The sequence below is a fragment of the Haliotis asinina genome, chromosome 15 (assembly GCF_037392515.1).
Source record: "Haliotis asinina isolate JCU_RB_2024 chromosome 15, JCU_Hal_asi_v2, whole genome shotgun sequence".
Taxonomy (NCBI): Eukaryota; Metazoa; Mollusca; class Gastropoda; order Lepetellida; family Haliotidae; genus Haliotis; species Haliotis asinina.
This window is the reverse complement of record NC_090294.1, coordinates 37,159,121-37,177,766: the sequence shown is the minus strand read 5'-3', so window position 1 is coordinate 37,177,766 and position 18,646 is coordinate 37,159,121. Positions and strand designations below refer to the sequence as shown.

General features: G+C 38.7%; 1 protein-coding gene across 1 annotated transcript; it reads left to right on the top strand.

Moving 5' to 3' along the window:
- Positions 1 to 6: 6 nt before the first annotated feature.
- On the top strand, positions 7 to 17,790 carry LOC137265536 (phosphoacetylglucosamine mutase-like). Its single transcript, XM_067800954.1, has 18 exons — positions 7 to 143; positions 1,553 to 1,623; positions 2,781 to 2,910; positions 5,538 to 5,633; positions 6,832 to 6,905; positions 7,208 to 7,335; positions 8,483 to 8,635; positions 9,129 to 9,171; positions 10,922 to 11,002; positions 11,425 to 11,468; positions 12,368 to 12,481; positions 13,001 to 13,102; positions 13,311 to 13,366; positions 13,959 to 14,022; positions 14,533 to 14,655; positions 15,330 to 15,451; positions 15,980 to 16,031; positions 16,668 to 17,790. Exons 1-18 carry the CDS (start codon positions 43 to 45, stop codon positions 16,752 to 16,754), a joined length of 1,641 nt encoding a protein of 546 aa, XP_067657055.1. The 5' UTR covers positions 7 to 42; the 3' UTR covers positions 16,755 to 17,790.
- Positions 17,791 to 18,646: the final 856 nt, after the last annotated feature.

Sequence of the window (18,646 nt, the reverse complement as noted above, 5' to 3'; positions counted from 1 at the left end):
TTTTTGTTTAGGTAGAGTTATCTCCCTTATTAGTTTGCAACGATGGCATCCTTAACTCAGAAAGCGAGAGAAGTTGGACGTGAAAAACATCCACGAAAGCAAGATAAGTTTCTTCAGTATGGGACGGCTGGATTTAGGACCAAGTAAGACTATCATATGTTGTTTTAGATACTGACAAACTGTAAACTCGTTCAATTTAGAGTGTGAACGAGGAAGCGAGCGCCGGCGACAACATTCTTCAGGTTTTAAAAATGCTACTTTCCACGAGACTAATTCTCTGTGTCCTCGCTCAAAGTATCTGTCGTCTTTTTATGTCGTTAAATTTGTCAGATAACGACACTTGTTGTAAAGTTCATTTTTAGGGGTCACTTTAAAACTGATTAATATCAAATCTTTTTGGAGTTAAGTATCCTTTGAAGAGACTTATAGAATTCTTTGCGGTCTTAATGCTTTGCCAGGTATAAAAAACATATTTTTGCTCTTTCTTTGTTATGCATTACACATACAAATATGTGTGGAAGTAGTGATTCCTGTTTGACGTTTTTTCATTATTCAATAGTAACATTACTCATATAATCATAAATATGTTTAATATTATTAAATCTCAAAGAATATAAGGGTGTATTTTATCTTATTTCTCTTAATCAAATATCTATCTCCTGTAAAGTTTGTGGAACATATTTTGGAATTTAAAATTCATTTTGGACTTTAACATTTTGCAAGAGCAAAAATGTTGTCATCATCCTTCCACCAAAAGTTAATAAAACTGTTGTTTGAAAAACATACCTTTGAAATAATGATTTATTTTAGTTTGGATTTTAACATATTAGAAAAACAGAATTCATTTATCAGAAAAGATAAGTTCAGTGCCATTAAAGGGTATTCTGTTTAAACAATTGGAGAAATCTGGGATATAAACTGAGTTTTCCAGAGAAGCATACCCAAAATGAGCTGAAAGATCAATAACATGTTCTTGGGAGGTGTAACGGCACTTGAAAGCCATGGGGTGATGTCCGGCTCTTATTTACATTGGCTGTGTAATGTTTGCTAAATCGTGTTAGAACCTCTTGCTAGTTGACATGGCAGCACATGTCAAGATAAGAGTTTAAGCTAACGGGAGAAGGTCACACATGTCGGATCAACTAAAAGCCATTTGTAAAGATTCTGGTCATTTTGTAGATATGTCAATAAAACTTGTAATTATAAAACAATCATATAAATTATTAGTGTTTTCTTTTTTAATTTTAAATTTGAAAGAAAGAGATTCTGTTTTGACTCTTTTAGAAATTATTACTGGTATAGAATGTATGTGAAAAATGTTTATTTCATAATGAATTGATTTCTGTTCAAATCTTAATTTGCTTTGATCTTAAATTCATGACATTGACTTTAAGATTAATTTGGAAGGCCAAGTTATGCAAATACAATTGTAAAACAATCTGCATATCCTGTCGTCTCACATGCTGCAGCTTGTATTTTGTCTATTTTAAACAGACCTAACAAACAATCAATATTTGGAAAAAAAGTTAAACACTGATTGTTTTGTTTTTAGGGCGGAAGATCTGGACCATGTCATCTTCAGAATGGGGTTGTTGGCAGTGTTGGCATCGAAGGCAAGAAAAGGTATTTGTTCTAACTTAGTGTATAAGGTTAATACTCAAGTGTTTACTTTGCACCATAACTAAATTCTGTAAAATAGTGTGACCAAATCTTTTAAGATTAGTTTATTTTTTATTTAATAAAGCACTCAGCAGAATTCCGTCTATGTGGCGTGGGTTTGTAAATATATGAGTCAGGGCCAGACAATCCACTGATCAACAACATGAGCATCAGAATGAAGATTTTTTATGGATATCAACTTCTTTATGTTCTCTCATAAAGAAGTTGATATCCATAAAAATCTTCATTCTTATGTATTTTCACTTCTAAATGACATTCAAAGACTTAACATGAGCATCGATCTGCACAACTGGGATATGTCAACATATATGATGACGATAGCATGTGTGATCCCAAGACTTCTGAGATTAATGTCATATAAAGAGGTAGTTTAGCATTGGTTTCAGTAATCTATTGCTGGTTGAAAGACACCAAACTGATTCTGGAATCAAGCTCAGTCACATGGTTGATTTCAGATGTTAGTGATACTTTACTCTGTTTCACAGTCCCTTAACCAGATTATTTTCCCTACTACCTAGTCCTTGCTGCTATACTAAAGCCTTGAATGAAGCAAGCCTAGATTTCCCCAGGTTGTATCTCCCTTTTCACTGGGGCTCCTTTTCAATTTAAAAGGAGTTGTTTGTCTGTATCAAAATATTACATACACAGTCTGTTTGGGTTCAGATGAGGGAGAGGCGATGGGGTAGCCTAGTGGTTAAAACGTTCGCTCGTCACGCCGAAGACCCGGGTTTGATTCCCCACATGGGTAAAATGTGTGAGGCCCATTTTCTGGTGTCCCCCGCTGTGATATTACTAGAATATTGCTAAAAGCGGCGTAAAACCAAACTCACTCACTCACTCACTCACTCACTCACTCAGATGAGGGATAACAGGGATAGGTTCAAATGAGGCATAACAGGGATAAATGCACAAAAATTCAGCTGGTGAAACAGTTGAGTATTGCATGTTCACAGTCACACCGGTTGTATTGAGTTGCCTTGTGTACCAGGCCTGTTGCGCCAACTGTTTGACACCCCTCAATGTGACAATGACTGATTTGTCCCTGATGTAGCGTTTTATAGATTTTACTCATATGAAGCTGTACTTGCAATGTCTCTCAGCCACCATTGGTGTGATGATCACCGCGTCTCACAACCCGGAGGAGGACAATGGCGTGAAGATGATCGACACCATGGGAGAGATGATGCCAAGAGACTGGGAGGTGTACAGCACAGACCTGGCCAATGTCAGGTGAGTTAACATGGATGCGGATAACTTACTTGAAGTTGGTAAGGCAATTAGATGCTCGAATAGGGTCAGGTTTGGGTTGTTGGTAAGTAGAATATTGGGTCTAGGTAAGGTATCTAGACTTCAGACTAACCTCTTACCCACCTTGTCTACACAGAGTGCCCACAACAGTCCTTCCCTGACTAACCCCAGCTGCTCTGCCTAGTCTACAGACAAAACTCCAACAGACCCACCCAAACTGCTCTACCTAGTCTACAGACAAAACTCCAACAGACCCACCCAACCTGCTCTACCTAGTCTACAGACAAAACTCCAACAGACCCACCCAAACTGCTCTGCCTAGTCTACAGACAAAACTCCAACAGACCCACCCAAACTGCTCTACCTAGTCTACAGACAAAACTCCAGCAGACCCACCCAAACTGCTCTGCCTAGTCTACAGAGAAAACTCCAACAGACCCACCCAAACTGCTCTACCTAGTCTACAGACAAAACTCCAGCAGACCCACCCAAACTGCTCTGCCTAGTCTACAGACAAAACTCCAACAGACCCACCCAAACTGCTCTACCTAGTCTAAAGACAAAACTCCAGCAGACCCACCCAAACTGCTCTGCCTAGTCTACAGACAAAACTCCAACAGACCCACCCAAACTGCTCTACCTAGTCTACACATAAAACTCCAACAGACCCACCCAAACTGCTCTGACCTAGTCTAAAGACAAAACTCCAACAGACCCACCCAAACTGCTCTACCTAGTCTACAGACAAAACTCCAACAGACCCACCCAAACTGCTCTACCTAGTCTACAGACGTAACTCCAACAGACCCACCCAAACTGCTCTACCTAGTCTACAGACAAAACTCCAACAGACCCACCCAAACTGCTCTGACCTAGTCTAAAGACAAAACTCCAACAGACCCACCCAAACTGCTCTGACCTAGTCTACAGACAAAACTCTAACAGAATAACCCCAAAAGTGATGAGGCCCGTAGGACTTTTCTTTTAATATTTGATGGAAAAACAGGTGATGAGAGAGGAACACATATTTGCTTTTTTCTCTCTCAGAAATACAGCCCGGAATGTGTAACACATGTTAATGAGATACTCATTCTTATAGTGGACAAAATGGATGATCTGGATGCGGCAAAGTTGAAATTATTGTTTATTAAATGGCAATAAACTGTTGTTACATGCACAAATAAATGTGACGCGTCGATGCCTAAGAAACATTTCACTTTTATTATTTAGTCTAACTGTAGACTAACCTCCTACCTAGTCTACAGAGTCTAGAGCTCCATGTAGTCTACACACTAACATCCACAGTCATACCTTTTCTAGACACAAAAGTACTTTTGGAAACAGGAAAAAGAACCCCAATTTTTCACATTTATCTTACAAGTTATGTAGTTGATATGTAAAAGTGTGAAATATATGTTAAACTAAGTTCAGCCTAACTGCAGACCCAGTGGTAGGGAGATGGGAAACGTCAAATAAAAGGACTTTACTGAGGAGAGATTAGTGCAGAAATGAGCAATGCAGATATTTTTAAAAGTATGATGTGACTTATTTGGAACAGACCATTGCTTTATGCAACTTAGTTTGAGATGACATTGTATTACAAAGGATACTTTTTAAATGCCCGTTTTGAAATTACGACTTTGCTCCACTGTAAGTGATAGCTGAGTAAATGATAACGTACATGTTGAAAGTATTAAAGATGTAGCAACCATGGAGTCTCACTATCACTATAAAAAGAAACATGTAGGAGGGGTCGTCTCAAAAGGAAAACCAAGATGAGTGTAGCAGACCATGACTTGGATTGGGCTCGGGGATAGAGATATCAGCTTATATATGATAATCCTGGAAGGGAATTAAACTGTGGAAGTACACGGCATGTCATAACAATTTACAAATAATATCCAGTCCTGTTGATGTCCGGGTGGTCATGCTACCTATATATTTTAAGATACGATGCTTTCTGTGGGTGTCAGGTATCATACTCTTTTACATATCTCAACATAAGCTTTATGAAAGAAAGACACGTAAAATGTTAATCAATAGATAAGACATATTCAACATGGAAAAGCATTAGTAGGCCCCTTGAGCCAATAGACAGCACATGCATTTCAGGCCAGATGAGATAATGGTCCATCGTCATATGTGGCTGGGCGACCTAATTGCCATCTATAGTCTGATCTATTGTTTTCAGCAGCTATTCATACTATTTCTAAATGTGGCCCGATTTTATGAGTAAACATGCTATCCTGGATATCCTCTTACCCATCCCACTGAATGCCCAGTTAGACCAAATCGAGTTATATCGACATATCCTATTGGCAGTTGTGTTATTTTGAGGGATACAGAGTAACAGCCTGAAGACATTTTTTTCTTTTTCTGATTGTACTTTAACAACCATTTCAGGTTAGTATGTATTCTGGAAAGGACATTTGTTGGTTAGCCATAATGCCAAACATGAAAAGTGCCATGATGTCAGGTGTAAACAGTGTCTATGCTAAGTTCTACATCAGTAAAATATCATTTCATGTAAAGTTCAACCTGAGAAGTTTTGTTCCCATAAATACCAATGTTGTACAGTTGATATGAACAGCTACTCTCTGATGTTCCAGTGATGAGAAGATCCCAGAGATCTTGGAGAAGATCATTGCCTCCGAGAAGATTGACATGTCAGTTGAAGGACATGTATCTTACGCGAGAGACACCAGGTGAGCGACACATCTTTCTTTTAGTAGGCAAATCATTATGTACTGATTATGCTAATGAGTTGTTTCAGATGACTTCTTGTTTGCATCTTTCATTTGCTGAACCACATGCATAACATCATCCTCTACATCTTCTGATTTGGCACACATGCACACACACATGCACACACACATGCACACACACATGCATGTTAAATGTTTCTAATGACCCAAGTAAGGACCCCTGGCAAACTGGAATGTTGTATCTATTTGGTTCAGCATTGGGATCATTATTAATCTGTTGTGTTCTTAATCAATGGGACCTGTGAAGGTCCCGGGGTAGTACAGGCCTTCAGCAACCCGTGCTTGCCATAAAAGGCGACTATGCTTGTCGTAAGAGGTGACTAACGGGATCGGGTGGTCAAACTTGCTGACTTGGTTGACACGTGTCATTGGTTCCCAATTGTGCAGATCGATGCTTATGTTGTTGATCACTGGATTGTCTGGTCCAGACTCTATTATATAGCTGGAATATTGCTGAGTGTTGTGTAAAACTAAACTCACTCACTCACTTAATCAGTGGCATTAGAACATGGTATTCAACATACTGATGGAGTCGGTAAAAGTAGCTGTAGTGTCGTCATCTGTATGGGTTTTTAGTATGCAAAATCTACTAAGTTCTTTAACATAACTGCTTGACTTGAAAAGTATTAAATGAGCCACTTCAGTGAACGCGTTTGTGACCAAAGGCGGGCTAAGTAATCTGGACGAATACACTTAGTTGCTACAGTTAGAATGGCGATTAAGCACTTGCAATACATTACATGCTGACCATGGCTTGAAATCAATACCGCTACTGTTTAAAACGTGTCTCATAGAGCGATTTAGTTCAGCAAGACACCATCATGACACGATTTGCATGAGGAAATTGAACTTTTCTATATTTAGATGACAACCTGTTTCCCTCTTGTTTCAAATGAAATGTTCTGGCGGGCGTTCCATATATGCAAATTGGGGTCATTTGTCGACTTATTTAATACTTGTCAAGCAGTAGAACTGACAATATTGATGCGAATGGGAATATGTTTTTGTTGTTTGGAAATTTTTACTGACATCTGTTGCAGGCTTGAAATCAAATAAATACTTCTCTGTAAATCTAGAGAAATCTGTGACATTGGTCATGAAAGTTGTAGTTACTAAGTGCCTTAATCCTTGTTTCTAGGCCAAGCAGTGCCTCCCTGGCTCATGCCTTGATGGAGGGGATTCAGGCACTGGGTGGGAAATTCAAGGATTTTGGTAAGTTTCTCATGAAAATTCCTGTGTAAGTGTTTTCCATTTAGCAATTGTCATGACGATATGTATTACAAATTCACAATCATGTATTCCTTGACACCAGTCTGATGACTTACTGAGGCAAAACATATTTGAATCTGAAAATACTAACAGACTTATTACATTCAAAATGTCTGTGACTTATTTCTGTATAATTCATAATTCTATGATTCATATCTATCATTGGCGATGGGATGGTCGACTGGACTGCCGACCACCCTACCTCCCTCTCCCCTCCTGATTCTGATCCCGTGTATGTTTTTCAGGCCTGTTGTCTACCCCCCAGCTCCACTACATCGTGTGTTGCCAGAACACCCAGGGCAAGTATGGAACCCCCACAGAAGATGGTTATTATGAGAAACTTTCAGCAGCTTTCATCAAGTTCAAGGAAATGGTGAGACAGACTAGTTGTTGGAGGAATCGCTTGTTTGGCTGTAGCTGGTAGAATTGCTATTTGTGAATCATGACACCTTGGGTGAAGCTGGTAGGATTGCAATCTGTGAATCATGACTCATTGACTGAAGCACGGAGGGCGAGCTGTTGAAGGCATCAGGCTAGTTAATCAGCGAGCTTGGAGGTGTTTGGATGGAGCTCACCTGTGACCGGGTGTAATATCCTGGTGTCAACATTGTGTACAGACTCTTTCAGTGTTGTCACAACCCCAAATGTACAGTACCCAACCCTGTGCACTTAAAAGAATCCACGAATCCGTTGATAGATGACCAGATGGTGGCTACATGAATATGTGCAAACACCTAGTTGTGGGTACAGCAACGTGCCATAAACATGGACAATGTTCTGTGACTATGTTTCCCAGTCCATCCATATGTGAATGGGTACCTTGTAAGGATGGGAAAGCCACATTAACATGTTGGTCCTAGTAGGCTGCAAGAGTTGTATGGTCCCCAGGGAGTTGAGATTGCAAGTATGATATGTCTTTGTGATCGACATCCAATAATGGGGGGATAAACAAAGCGCCCTTGAGCAGCTGAACTGGCGAACTGGATATTGGTGCTATACAAATGTCTAGTATATATATAGGCTGGTAGAATTGCTATTTGAGAATCATGACACCTGAAGCTGGTAACATAGTTATTTGTGAATCATGACGCCTGAAGCTGGTAGCATAGCTATTTGTGAACCATGACACCTGAAACTGGTAGCATAGCTATTTGTGAATCATGACACCTGAAGCTGGTAGCATAGCTATTTGTGAACCCTGAAGCTGGTAGCATAGCTGTTTGTGAATTATGACACCTGAAGCTGGTAGCATAGCTATTTGAGAATCATGACACCTGAAGCTGGTAGCATAGCTGTTTGTAAATTATGACCCCTGAAGCTGGTGGCATAGCTATTTGTAAATCATGACACCTGAAGCTGGTGGCATAGCTATTTGTGAATCATGACACCTGAAGCTGGTAGTATAGCTATTTGAGAATCATGACACCTTGAGTGAAACTGATGGAACTGCTAATTGTGAATCATTGCTCCTTGTCTGAAACCGAATGATGAACCGTTAACTGATGTTGTCTGGTTTTCAGGGCGGGAAAGAAGGAACATACCAAGACACCGTCTATCTGGACGCAGCCAACGGCGTTGGGGCACTGAAAATACAGCTTATGCTAAAACATCTCAATGACACTCTCCGGATTAACCTGTTTAATGATGGTAGCCAGGGAAAACTTAATTATCAGGTAAATGTTTATGTTTATTCATTTTGGTGATGGACTATTACAATTTTAAAGTGCAGAATGACTTTGACATGCATAAATGCGCAGCACATGCACACAACCACAATTTCATTTGAAATGTTACCTTGACATCCTGAAACCCACGACGATCTGGATTAGAGTTGATCTTCAGTAACCCATGCTTGTCGTATCAGGTGACTAACAGGATCACTGGTTGACATATATCATCTTTTCCAAATTGTTTAGATTAATACTCATGCTGCTGATCACTGGATTGTCTGGTCAAGACTTGATTATTGCCTCCATCTAGCTGGAATATTGCTGAGTGCAACATAAAACTAAACTGACTCACTATTGAGTGACACTCTGAACATGTGTTGGTGAGAATTGGTTCCATGCTAAATACTCATTGTAAAATATTGGATATAATCTATAATATAGGTAGGTGTGCCTAACATAATAGTTTGACATTATTATTCTTACACATTTTTTTCAGTGTGGAGCAGATTTTGTTAAACTTCAGCAGATGTCACCAGCAGGTAAGAAATTTCAGGTCAATACTAGAGCTCTTTACAAATGATGTTCCCTTATGTTCATTGAATTATGAAGTGGGATCCGAGATAGAATTGGTCTTCAGCAACCATGCATGTCATAAGAGGCGACTAACGGCATCAGGTGGTCAGGCTTCTGACTTGGTTTACACATGTCATCATATCTGAATGACGTAGATTGATGCTCATGCTATTGATTGCTGGATTGTCTTCTCCAGAACTCAATTATTTACACAAGCTGCCATATAGGAGAGGAGGTGTTCTGAGAATTCTGAAGGAGTATTGACATATTTCTGTTTGAGCTCTAGATGGTGGTATGGTTTGGTATAAATAACTTTTTAAGCTACTGAACATTTTGTATGTTAGATGTACAAAGCTATTCTTATATCATGTCGTACGTCATTATATTTTAAAAGTACATTACGCCTGCACATTCCTTTGCTGTATCTATGATTTATAAGACTGTTGAACAATGAAGAACATTCTACACATTTATAATGCCAGTGTTATGTTGATTGTCTCCCTTGTTCTCTAAACATTGCTCTCATTGTAAATAAGCAGTCACATGTCCATTGAGTTGTCTCCCTTAGTAATGTCAGATGGTGTGGTCCAGCTGAAACCACTCAAAAAATAGAACAAAGTCAATGTTCTGGAGACAGAACCTTATATAATAAGGGTAATAATAATGTTACCAGAATTATCCTTGTTTTTAAACATATCTTTGCGACTTCTGGTCTTGTTAACTCATTAAAATCAGGATTAGAATTGATCTTCAGCAAGCGATGCTTGTCATAAAAGGTGACGAACAGGATCAGGTCGCCAGGGTCAATAACTTTATTGAAACATAAATCAATGCAGTCATACCCCACTTTGCTGGAGATCTTAACTGAGATACTGAAATATACGACATGGGTTCAAAAATCTCATCGCCCAACACCAGGGACAAAACAGTTTTCATTTAGGGCACTCACTGATAATGGTATCTTACTCGTCCGTGCACTACTAGATAATTTCTACTTATGGTTTCAAACTGCAAATAGTCTTGGATTTCATTTCATATCTGCTCAAAATGAAGCTGTTAAAGTTTGCAATAGTAATGAAGTAGAGCTAGTAGAGAGTGAAATTATCACTCTTCGTTAAATAGCCCAGTAAACATTAACATCACGCATTGTGTCATAAAATCAGGGCAAGTGGAACATGAGAACATTCTTGAAGTCACTTGCCTTGTATAAGTGGCTTTTCAAAATATGTTTGAACCCCTGTACAATAGATTTTGCAAATGGAATATCAAGTCATTTAGATATCTTATGTTTTTGTTTTTAGAACTTCAGTTACCATTTTGTCATTTTCGGAAAATGTATGGAAAGTGTATTTATGAATTGTATCATGAAGAGACAATATATCCCAAATTGTAAATTGCTGAAATATAGAAATCAGGATGAATTTATAGTATGAACTTTGTTAAGCCAAAACAGACTATGAGTTAATCCCCTGTTGTTTAAGGGATTATCTTGCATCAATGAATTTTGATCTAGAACAAATTCATCCAGCACTGGATTGTCTGGTTCAGATTTGATTTTTTACAGATCGACATTATGTATTTCAAATATTGAAGTGTTGCAGTATGGTGTAAAACTAAACTAACTCACTCACTCAAACTAAAGTTTCTAACAATAATGCTTCATGTCACTTGGTCAGTTATGAGAAACTGAAATTGAGCTGTTTTCTTGTGTTTCAGGAATGACACTTGAGCCTGGGAGGAAGTGTATCTCATTTGATGGTGATGCAGACAGAATCATGTACTTCTTCCAGGACCAGGGTTAGTTGTTGGGAATGCAGTCATTTTCATATTTGTTAGTGAAAATATGATCATTTTCATGGGTTAGTTGTTAGGAAAGTATGGTCATTTTAGTAGGGCCAGTTGTTAGGAAAGTATGGTAATTTACAAAGGGTTAGTCATGTCAGGAAAGTTTGGTCATTTTCATAGGGTTTGTTGTTAGGAAAGTATGGCCATTTGATATGGTTACTTGTTAGGAAATTTCTGTCACACTGATAGGGTTAATTAGTTGCTTAGAAAGCATGGCCATTATTTTGAGGTTATTATTCACATAAGTACATGTGCTATCAATATTGTGAAAGAATGGGTGTTTGCTATTTATGTATGTGAGCAGCTATGATAAGATCATTTTAAATATAAGAAATTAAGCTAAATTTTCTGGAGTATGACATTTTCCCTTGCAGCTGGCAAGTTTCACATGTTAGATGGAGATAAACAAGCTGCTTTGGTAAGTGGAACAATCTCGGAGATCAACCGTGACCTTAACGGTTTGTGTAGAAGTGCAGAGCGGCTGATATTCCACCCAAAGCTTACAGGAAATGTAAATAAAAATCAGTGGATGGTCTCACTCTTATTGATACAGATGTAACTCCTCTTTGTTGAGATTTCCTGTCTTTCACTCAAACCTCTGTGAAATGGATGAAGCTTTAATACTTAGATTTACTTGCATCTGTGCAAACTTAAATACCTGTGAATTTAAAGATGTAAGATTGGTGTGTTCACACTTCCTGGGTGAATGGAAGCCATTTTGAACAAACTCACTTGCCTTAGGTGAGGCTACATCTGCTTCTTAGTGAGATAGTACAGAAATCCATGAAGCTTTCATGAGTCCTGCTACCATACAATTTCAGCCATCCAAGTCCTCTCCATCAACATCAATTGATTTGTGATCTAGACTCTTATCCATCACCATAAAGCTTCAGCAAGGGCATGTAACATGTATGGTCCATTCAAAAGCAGATCGTGAATTGCTATCTAAATCTAACTAGGAGTGCTAAGAAAAGAACCACAGGTGTATGTGAAGCACGTGCACAAGTTATTGATACCTTTACCTGTGCCATCTCCACCCTTTCTAGCACACCTGGCTGTTCCTCCCTTTGCACTCCTCCCTCGTAACTAATAGTAAGCTGTAAATATTTTAATGGTAGTTACTTAAACAACTTATTTTATTTAAAGGACATAAATTCTGCCAAAAAATCGTAGAGTTGGTTTGATGTTTAATTATGACCAGTGTTTCATTTATTATTATATGTTTATTAGTTTTCATATTGGATTGCAGTTCATCAGTCTGCTTTTGAGCCAAACAGACTATGTATAGCATTAGACAGTATATACTTGCCTTGACAGATAGCCGGCTACCTCCAGGAGCTGGTGACACAGAGTGGTCTGTCCCTCAACCTGGGGCTGGTACAGACAGCGTATGCCAATGGCAGCTCTACTAACTACATCACAGAACAAATGGTATGCTTTGTGTGTGAGTGAGTGTGTTAACTTTACACCTCTCTCAGTAATATTGCAGCAGGGAACACCAGAAATGGGTTTCACATGTTGTATCCATGTTGGGAATAGAACCCAGGTCCTTGATGTCACAAATCATCTCCTTACCCACAAGGCTATCTTACTTCCCCTGCCTTATGAAGAATGCACCCTTAACACAGGGAACTGACTGTCTGATGTTCTGGAGAAAATGGAAGATATTCTATTTTATATTCAACTATCAAATTAATTATGCTGTTAAGAAACTTTGTACCACTCAGGAAATTGTTACAGTATTAATTATCTCAAGTCAGTTGTATCAATAATTCACAGTTACGTCGTTGTTCATTCTGAGAAAGAGCAGGAGAACCTCCAGGTTTGAGTTTGATAGAGATTCTTTCATCAACCAGCAAGGCAATTACATGTAGATTCAGCCTGTTTCAATGGCATTCCATCTAGCATACATTATAACCCTGATAATATATCCTGTGATTGTCCTTTCAGAAAGTACCAGTTGCTTGTGTCCCGACAGGTGTGAAACATCTCCACCACAAAGCGAAGGACTTTGACGTTGGCGTTTACTTTGAAGCTAATGGCCATGGAACAGTAAGATATGAAGATCGTTCTTGGAGGAGCACAAAAACATTCTGTTTGATAGATTTCTGTTTCTGGGTTCTTTGGGGAATAAATAAACGGAATTCCATGTTAGAATCATTCTCAGTCTGTGGTGTTACATCATGCTGATTAGACAGTTTCCAGTTTATTTCAGTGTCTCCAATACACAGTAGTAACATTAAATATTCTGTGTTTCCAGGTAATCTTCAATGACAAAGCCACAGATCTAATTCTAAATGCTGCCGGAAGTGACAGGTAAGGCAGATTCTTGATACCTTATTTCAGAGTTCAGACCTAGACGACTAGAACTACCAAATTTCAGAACTGAGAAACATTTGTTGAAAATCTCATTACAGGTTCATTTCCCAGGACTAGGGCTTTCCCCTTTCAACATTTGGAAATTTTCAACCAAATAGTGGGGAAAAATGTCCAAATGATTTGGTGACCAGGAGCTCCATACATGACGCAACCTTAGCTAACATTAACTTAAAATTCCATTCTTCAACATACCTCAAAAGTTACCTTGTTGTTTTACGATCACCTTAGTACTTTGTGAAAGGAGGCCCAGGTCAGAATGCAGATATGAACCTGGGAATCACATGCTTGAATCATGCTTGTTGATTGACACAATTCTGCTCACAGGTTTGGTGCCTTAGACCACTGAACTACTCTTGTCCCTTGTGAAAACAGGAAATATTTCATAAGTTTGATTCAACACCTGATATCTAAATGATAGTTTGACAAGGAAAAAGCAAACTATTTAACAAAAGTTCCTGTTGATGCACAACTTAAGCTTACAGCAGGCTCAAGTAGAATGAGATGTCACATAGTGTTGTCTGTGTTTCAGTAACACTGCAGAGCAGAAGATGGCTGCAAAGAGGCTCTCTGTTTTGATGGATGTCATAAACCAAGTATGTACACAGAGAATAAACACTAACATGTGGATTTCTCACAGCTGACACATTAGTTTCTTTAGTCTTTAGTTTCAAGTGAGTGAGTGAGCTGGGTTTTACATTATTTTTAGCAATATTCCAACAATACCACTGTCAGAGGTTGCTAGAAATAGTTTTTATACATTGTACCTATGTGGGCATGTGAACAGAGTGACCAACGTGATCATAACTCCCCCAATCCTTAACATTGACTTATGACAGTTGTAGTGCTATGATCCTTTTGTGAAACTGGCTCCTGGGTCTTTGACAAGATGAGAGAAAGCTTTATCGATCAGTCAACCCCATTGCTGCTCTCACTAAGAATGCCGTCACAAATTTCCTTCCATTGTAAGCAGCCCCTCTGCTTGGTATTCCAGGATTGAGAACTGTCTGGTACAGATAATTTTAGATTTGACCTGCTGTACAGATATTCTTGACTGTGCATGTCCTTCAGTTGTAGTTGACATAAATGTATTCCATTCATTGCAGACTGTTGGTGATGCTATATCAGATATGCTGGTTGTGGAGGCCATACTGTACGCTAGAGGCTGGAGTATTGAGGACTGGGACAAATGCTACACAGATCTGCCCAACAGACAACTAAAGGTTAAGGTGAGTAGGGTCATAGGTCAAGGACATGACCTTCCCACAGACATCTAAAGGTCAAAGTCAGTCAGGTCATGGACCAACAAGATCTGTCCATTAGACTACTCAAGGTGAATAGTTAGTCAGGTGATAGTTCACAGAAACAATCTACCCACAGGATCATCTAGACCAAATTGTAGACCTACCCAACAGTCATCTGAAGATGGGATGGGTTGTAGGTTAGCAGAATAGACTTGATCGATCAGTTCATTGCTCTTCATGTCATATGCTCTCCCATAATCCCTAATATGCTGAACAGCAAAAGAAACGCAAGTTTCACAAAAATGAAATCTCATAAAAGTAAGTGATCACTGACAAAAAAAACCAGTTGCTTTTCTTTTGCTGTTCAGTATATCAGTGTTCAAGTGGCCTCTGATATCGGGAAATAGACAACCATACATATCATTTGAGAAATCACGATAATAAGTGAATGCATCTGGTTGACTGTCATTGAAAGAGTTAATATTACTGCGCCAAGAATTTTTTGCATTAGGAAGAGAAACGCAAAATTCACAAAATATGAACTGACTCAGAATATTTCCGGTTTACAGTATATTATGAGTTTGTGGAGAATGTCAGTGAGTTCCACATTAACAGTGTATTTTCCTACAGCAAATACATGTGATCATTCCATTCTTCAGGTGTCTGATCGAACAGCCATCACCACAACTGATGCAGAGAGGAAAGTGGTCACTCCAGCTGGCCTCCAGGCTGCCATTGACCAACTGGTCACTGGCTACAAACAGGGACGGTCTTTTGTCAGGTCAGTCAAATTTCACAGATCAGATTAGTGTTTGTGACAATTCTGTTTATGAAGCCGTTGCAGGTTCATTCAAATTTTTATTTGTTCATATTCTGCCCCATATGTGCCTAATGTTCCATTTTGCCACAGCAGGAAACAGTCAAATAAAGTAAGAATTAGCTAGTGGTATTAAATGCAGTTAAACTTGACAGACCATTTCAATGGATGGATCTACCTTAACTTTGAGAGGTCAGTCTAGTGATACCCAACATGTCTCTATGAAGACATCAGTATTGGTCTACAGCAACCACAGATTGGGTGGTCAGGCTCACTGACTTGGTTGACATGTCATCGTAGCCCAGTTGTGCAGATCAAAGCTGACGATGGATTGTTTGCCACTGTATAGCTGGAATATTGCTGAGTGCGATGTAAAACTAAACTCACTCACAACATTAAACTCACTCACTGTGAAGGGCTTTAAGCATGAACTCAAAACTAGATCTCAGTTTCCCTAAACACGCTTTTGACTGTAATGATGGTGTTTTCCAGGCCGTCAGGGACAGAGGATGTGGTACGAGTTTATTCAGAGGCAGATACACGGGTCAGTGACATTTCTCATTTCTTCCAAAATCAGTTAAATTATTAATTGTTTGATACAGACCTTAACCCTTACGTACAGATGGCTTTGTTATATATGGCAAAATGGATCATAAAATTAACATCCATGTATTGGGCACATGAAGTTCATGTAAAATTAGTCTTCAGTAACCCATGGTTGCCCTATGGAATGGATAACAGGATTGGGTGGTCAGGCTCGTTGATTTGGTTGACACATTTCATTGTATTGTGGTTATGTACAACAATGCTTATGCTGTTGATCACTGGATTGTTGGGTCCAGACACAGTCCATTGATGAACAGCATGAGCATCCATCCACTCAAGTTAACCAAGTTTGCAAGTCTAATCACCCAATGCCATTAGTTGCCTCTTAAGACAAGCATGGGTTACTGACGGTCAATTGTAAACCTGACCTGCATGTGTTACATACCCCTTGAGAACTGACATTGCTTCCAATATCAGTCAGAGGTTATCTGGACCAGACTTTAGTTAGAATCACCTTTTATCATGTGGCTAAGATGTTGCTGAAAAATGAGACATTGAGATATTTGGGGGCTTTGGTTTTGTGTCTTTTCACTCTGCTCACTCGTCTGATACTAAATATCTTTACTTGTGACAGGAATCAGCTGACAGTCTGGCGTACGAAGTGGGCCTGAAGGTGTACGAGTTGGCCGGCGGAGTGGGAGACAAGCCAGTTAAGCCTTGATGTCAAGAACATCCACACACCAGCTTATACGCAGAACAGTCTTATTAGGATCAGATCTTTGCAAAGATTCAACATATACTAAACTGCAAAAGAAACGCAAGTTTTAAAAAATAAATGAAAATCATGAAAGTAAGCATTCATGTTTATGTCGTCCATTTAAAAACTTCACAAAAAACAAAAGACAAGTTTCTTTTACTGCTCAGTATAAGTTCTTTATCGATCAGGCCTTGTGTAGAACCTTTCCATTGTCACTAAGTTCTTTACCTTATCAACAAGAACTAAAGAAAACAGAGAACACAAATATTCCTTTGGTGGTTTTACCTTCCAGGTGTAGAAACAAGGGTATTGAAATGTCTACAACTGTACAATGGGGAGGTTTTTATTGTTTACATTTCAAGATGTCACCTCCAGTTCATTTTGTAGTTATGGAAATGAAATACGTGGATGTGCATTCAGATTCTTACTCAAACTGAGAATTTAGCACTCTCCAGACTGTTTGTTACAAAGTTCACAAAAGTGATGTAATATCAGAGTGAAAGGTTTGCTTTTAATAGGCTTGATGCACAGAAAATACTGGCATAGTTAGCAGCTGTTTTAGCAGGGAGCTTTTGAAATAAATAAATCCGATTTTTAATAACGGACCTTTCTCACACCCAACACTTACCATTCCAAGAAGTCTTTTGACAGTTGTTTATTTTGCAGAGCTAATTTTGTTATATTTAATACTGGCATACTTCTCTTGTTTTGTAAACAGTTGACATATTTTGAATGGGGATTGATGTTGGTTGTTGATTGAGAGATGCTTGGATCTCATATTCATATGTTTATGGACAGTTTGGTGGTGATAAGTTAATTATCAGATTTTCATCTTCGTCACCTTGTTCTCAGGTTCCAGCAACAAACTTCACTATCAGCATTCTCTTCGTTTGACAAAATAGAATACAACACATTCCTTGTCACAACATACATGCTTCATGGGAGTCATATTTGACATGTATCTTCACATGATCGTTTAACAAGAAAACAGAAAGAAAAAGCATGGCTGCTCACTATAGTTTTCAAATTTTTGAGATAGAAATCTTATAATTAATATATTGTGGCCTTATTATCATGGTTGACCCTTGTCACAGTTTAGGGTGTATGGATGATCCAATTGGCTTTGAAGTTGCAATTTGAGATGCAGAGTTGCATGCCTTGGGTACTCCAGGCTACACGGCCTGGAAGTTATGCAAGGTGCTACTTCCGGTACTATTCAGGGCCTAGATTTTCGAAGCTCTCTTAGAGATAAGATAGTCGTATGTTTATGTTGATGTATGGCACTTATGACAATCTTAGACAATCTAAGAGAACTTCGAAAATCTAGGCCCTGGTTCCAGGCTCCCTTTGCACTCACCAACTTGCGATATGTGAGATGGATCCATCTGGTTCCAAATATCAAGAACCAGTTCTGGTTCCAAATTGCTCAACTGTCAAATATGACTTTATTAGACCAGTCCAAGTGTACAACAATGCTTGACTGTGACAGGTGTTGACAGTAATAATAACTGGCTAATTTAGGGACGGTTAGATCTGAAAATTGTTATTCCTGCAAGGATTATCTGTCAACTGTAAGACCATTTGTAAAGGTATTGTCACCGGAAGTACAAAAGTCTTGCAAAGTGTTGTGACCACCTTATGGACTTTATGACTGTGGTTTTGAATTCCAGTTCAACCTGATTACATTTCAGGGTTTGTCATGCTTGTGGTTTGATTGACTTCATCATTATTATTATTATTATTATTATAAATATCTGAGACCTGCATCACACCAGGGTTTCATCCTATATAAATCTGACATGTTGGAAAATTAAACTTGAATATTATTTAAAGTGGTGGCTGCAGAAATGAAGGTG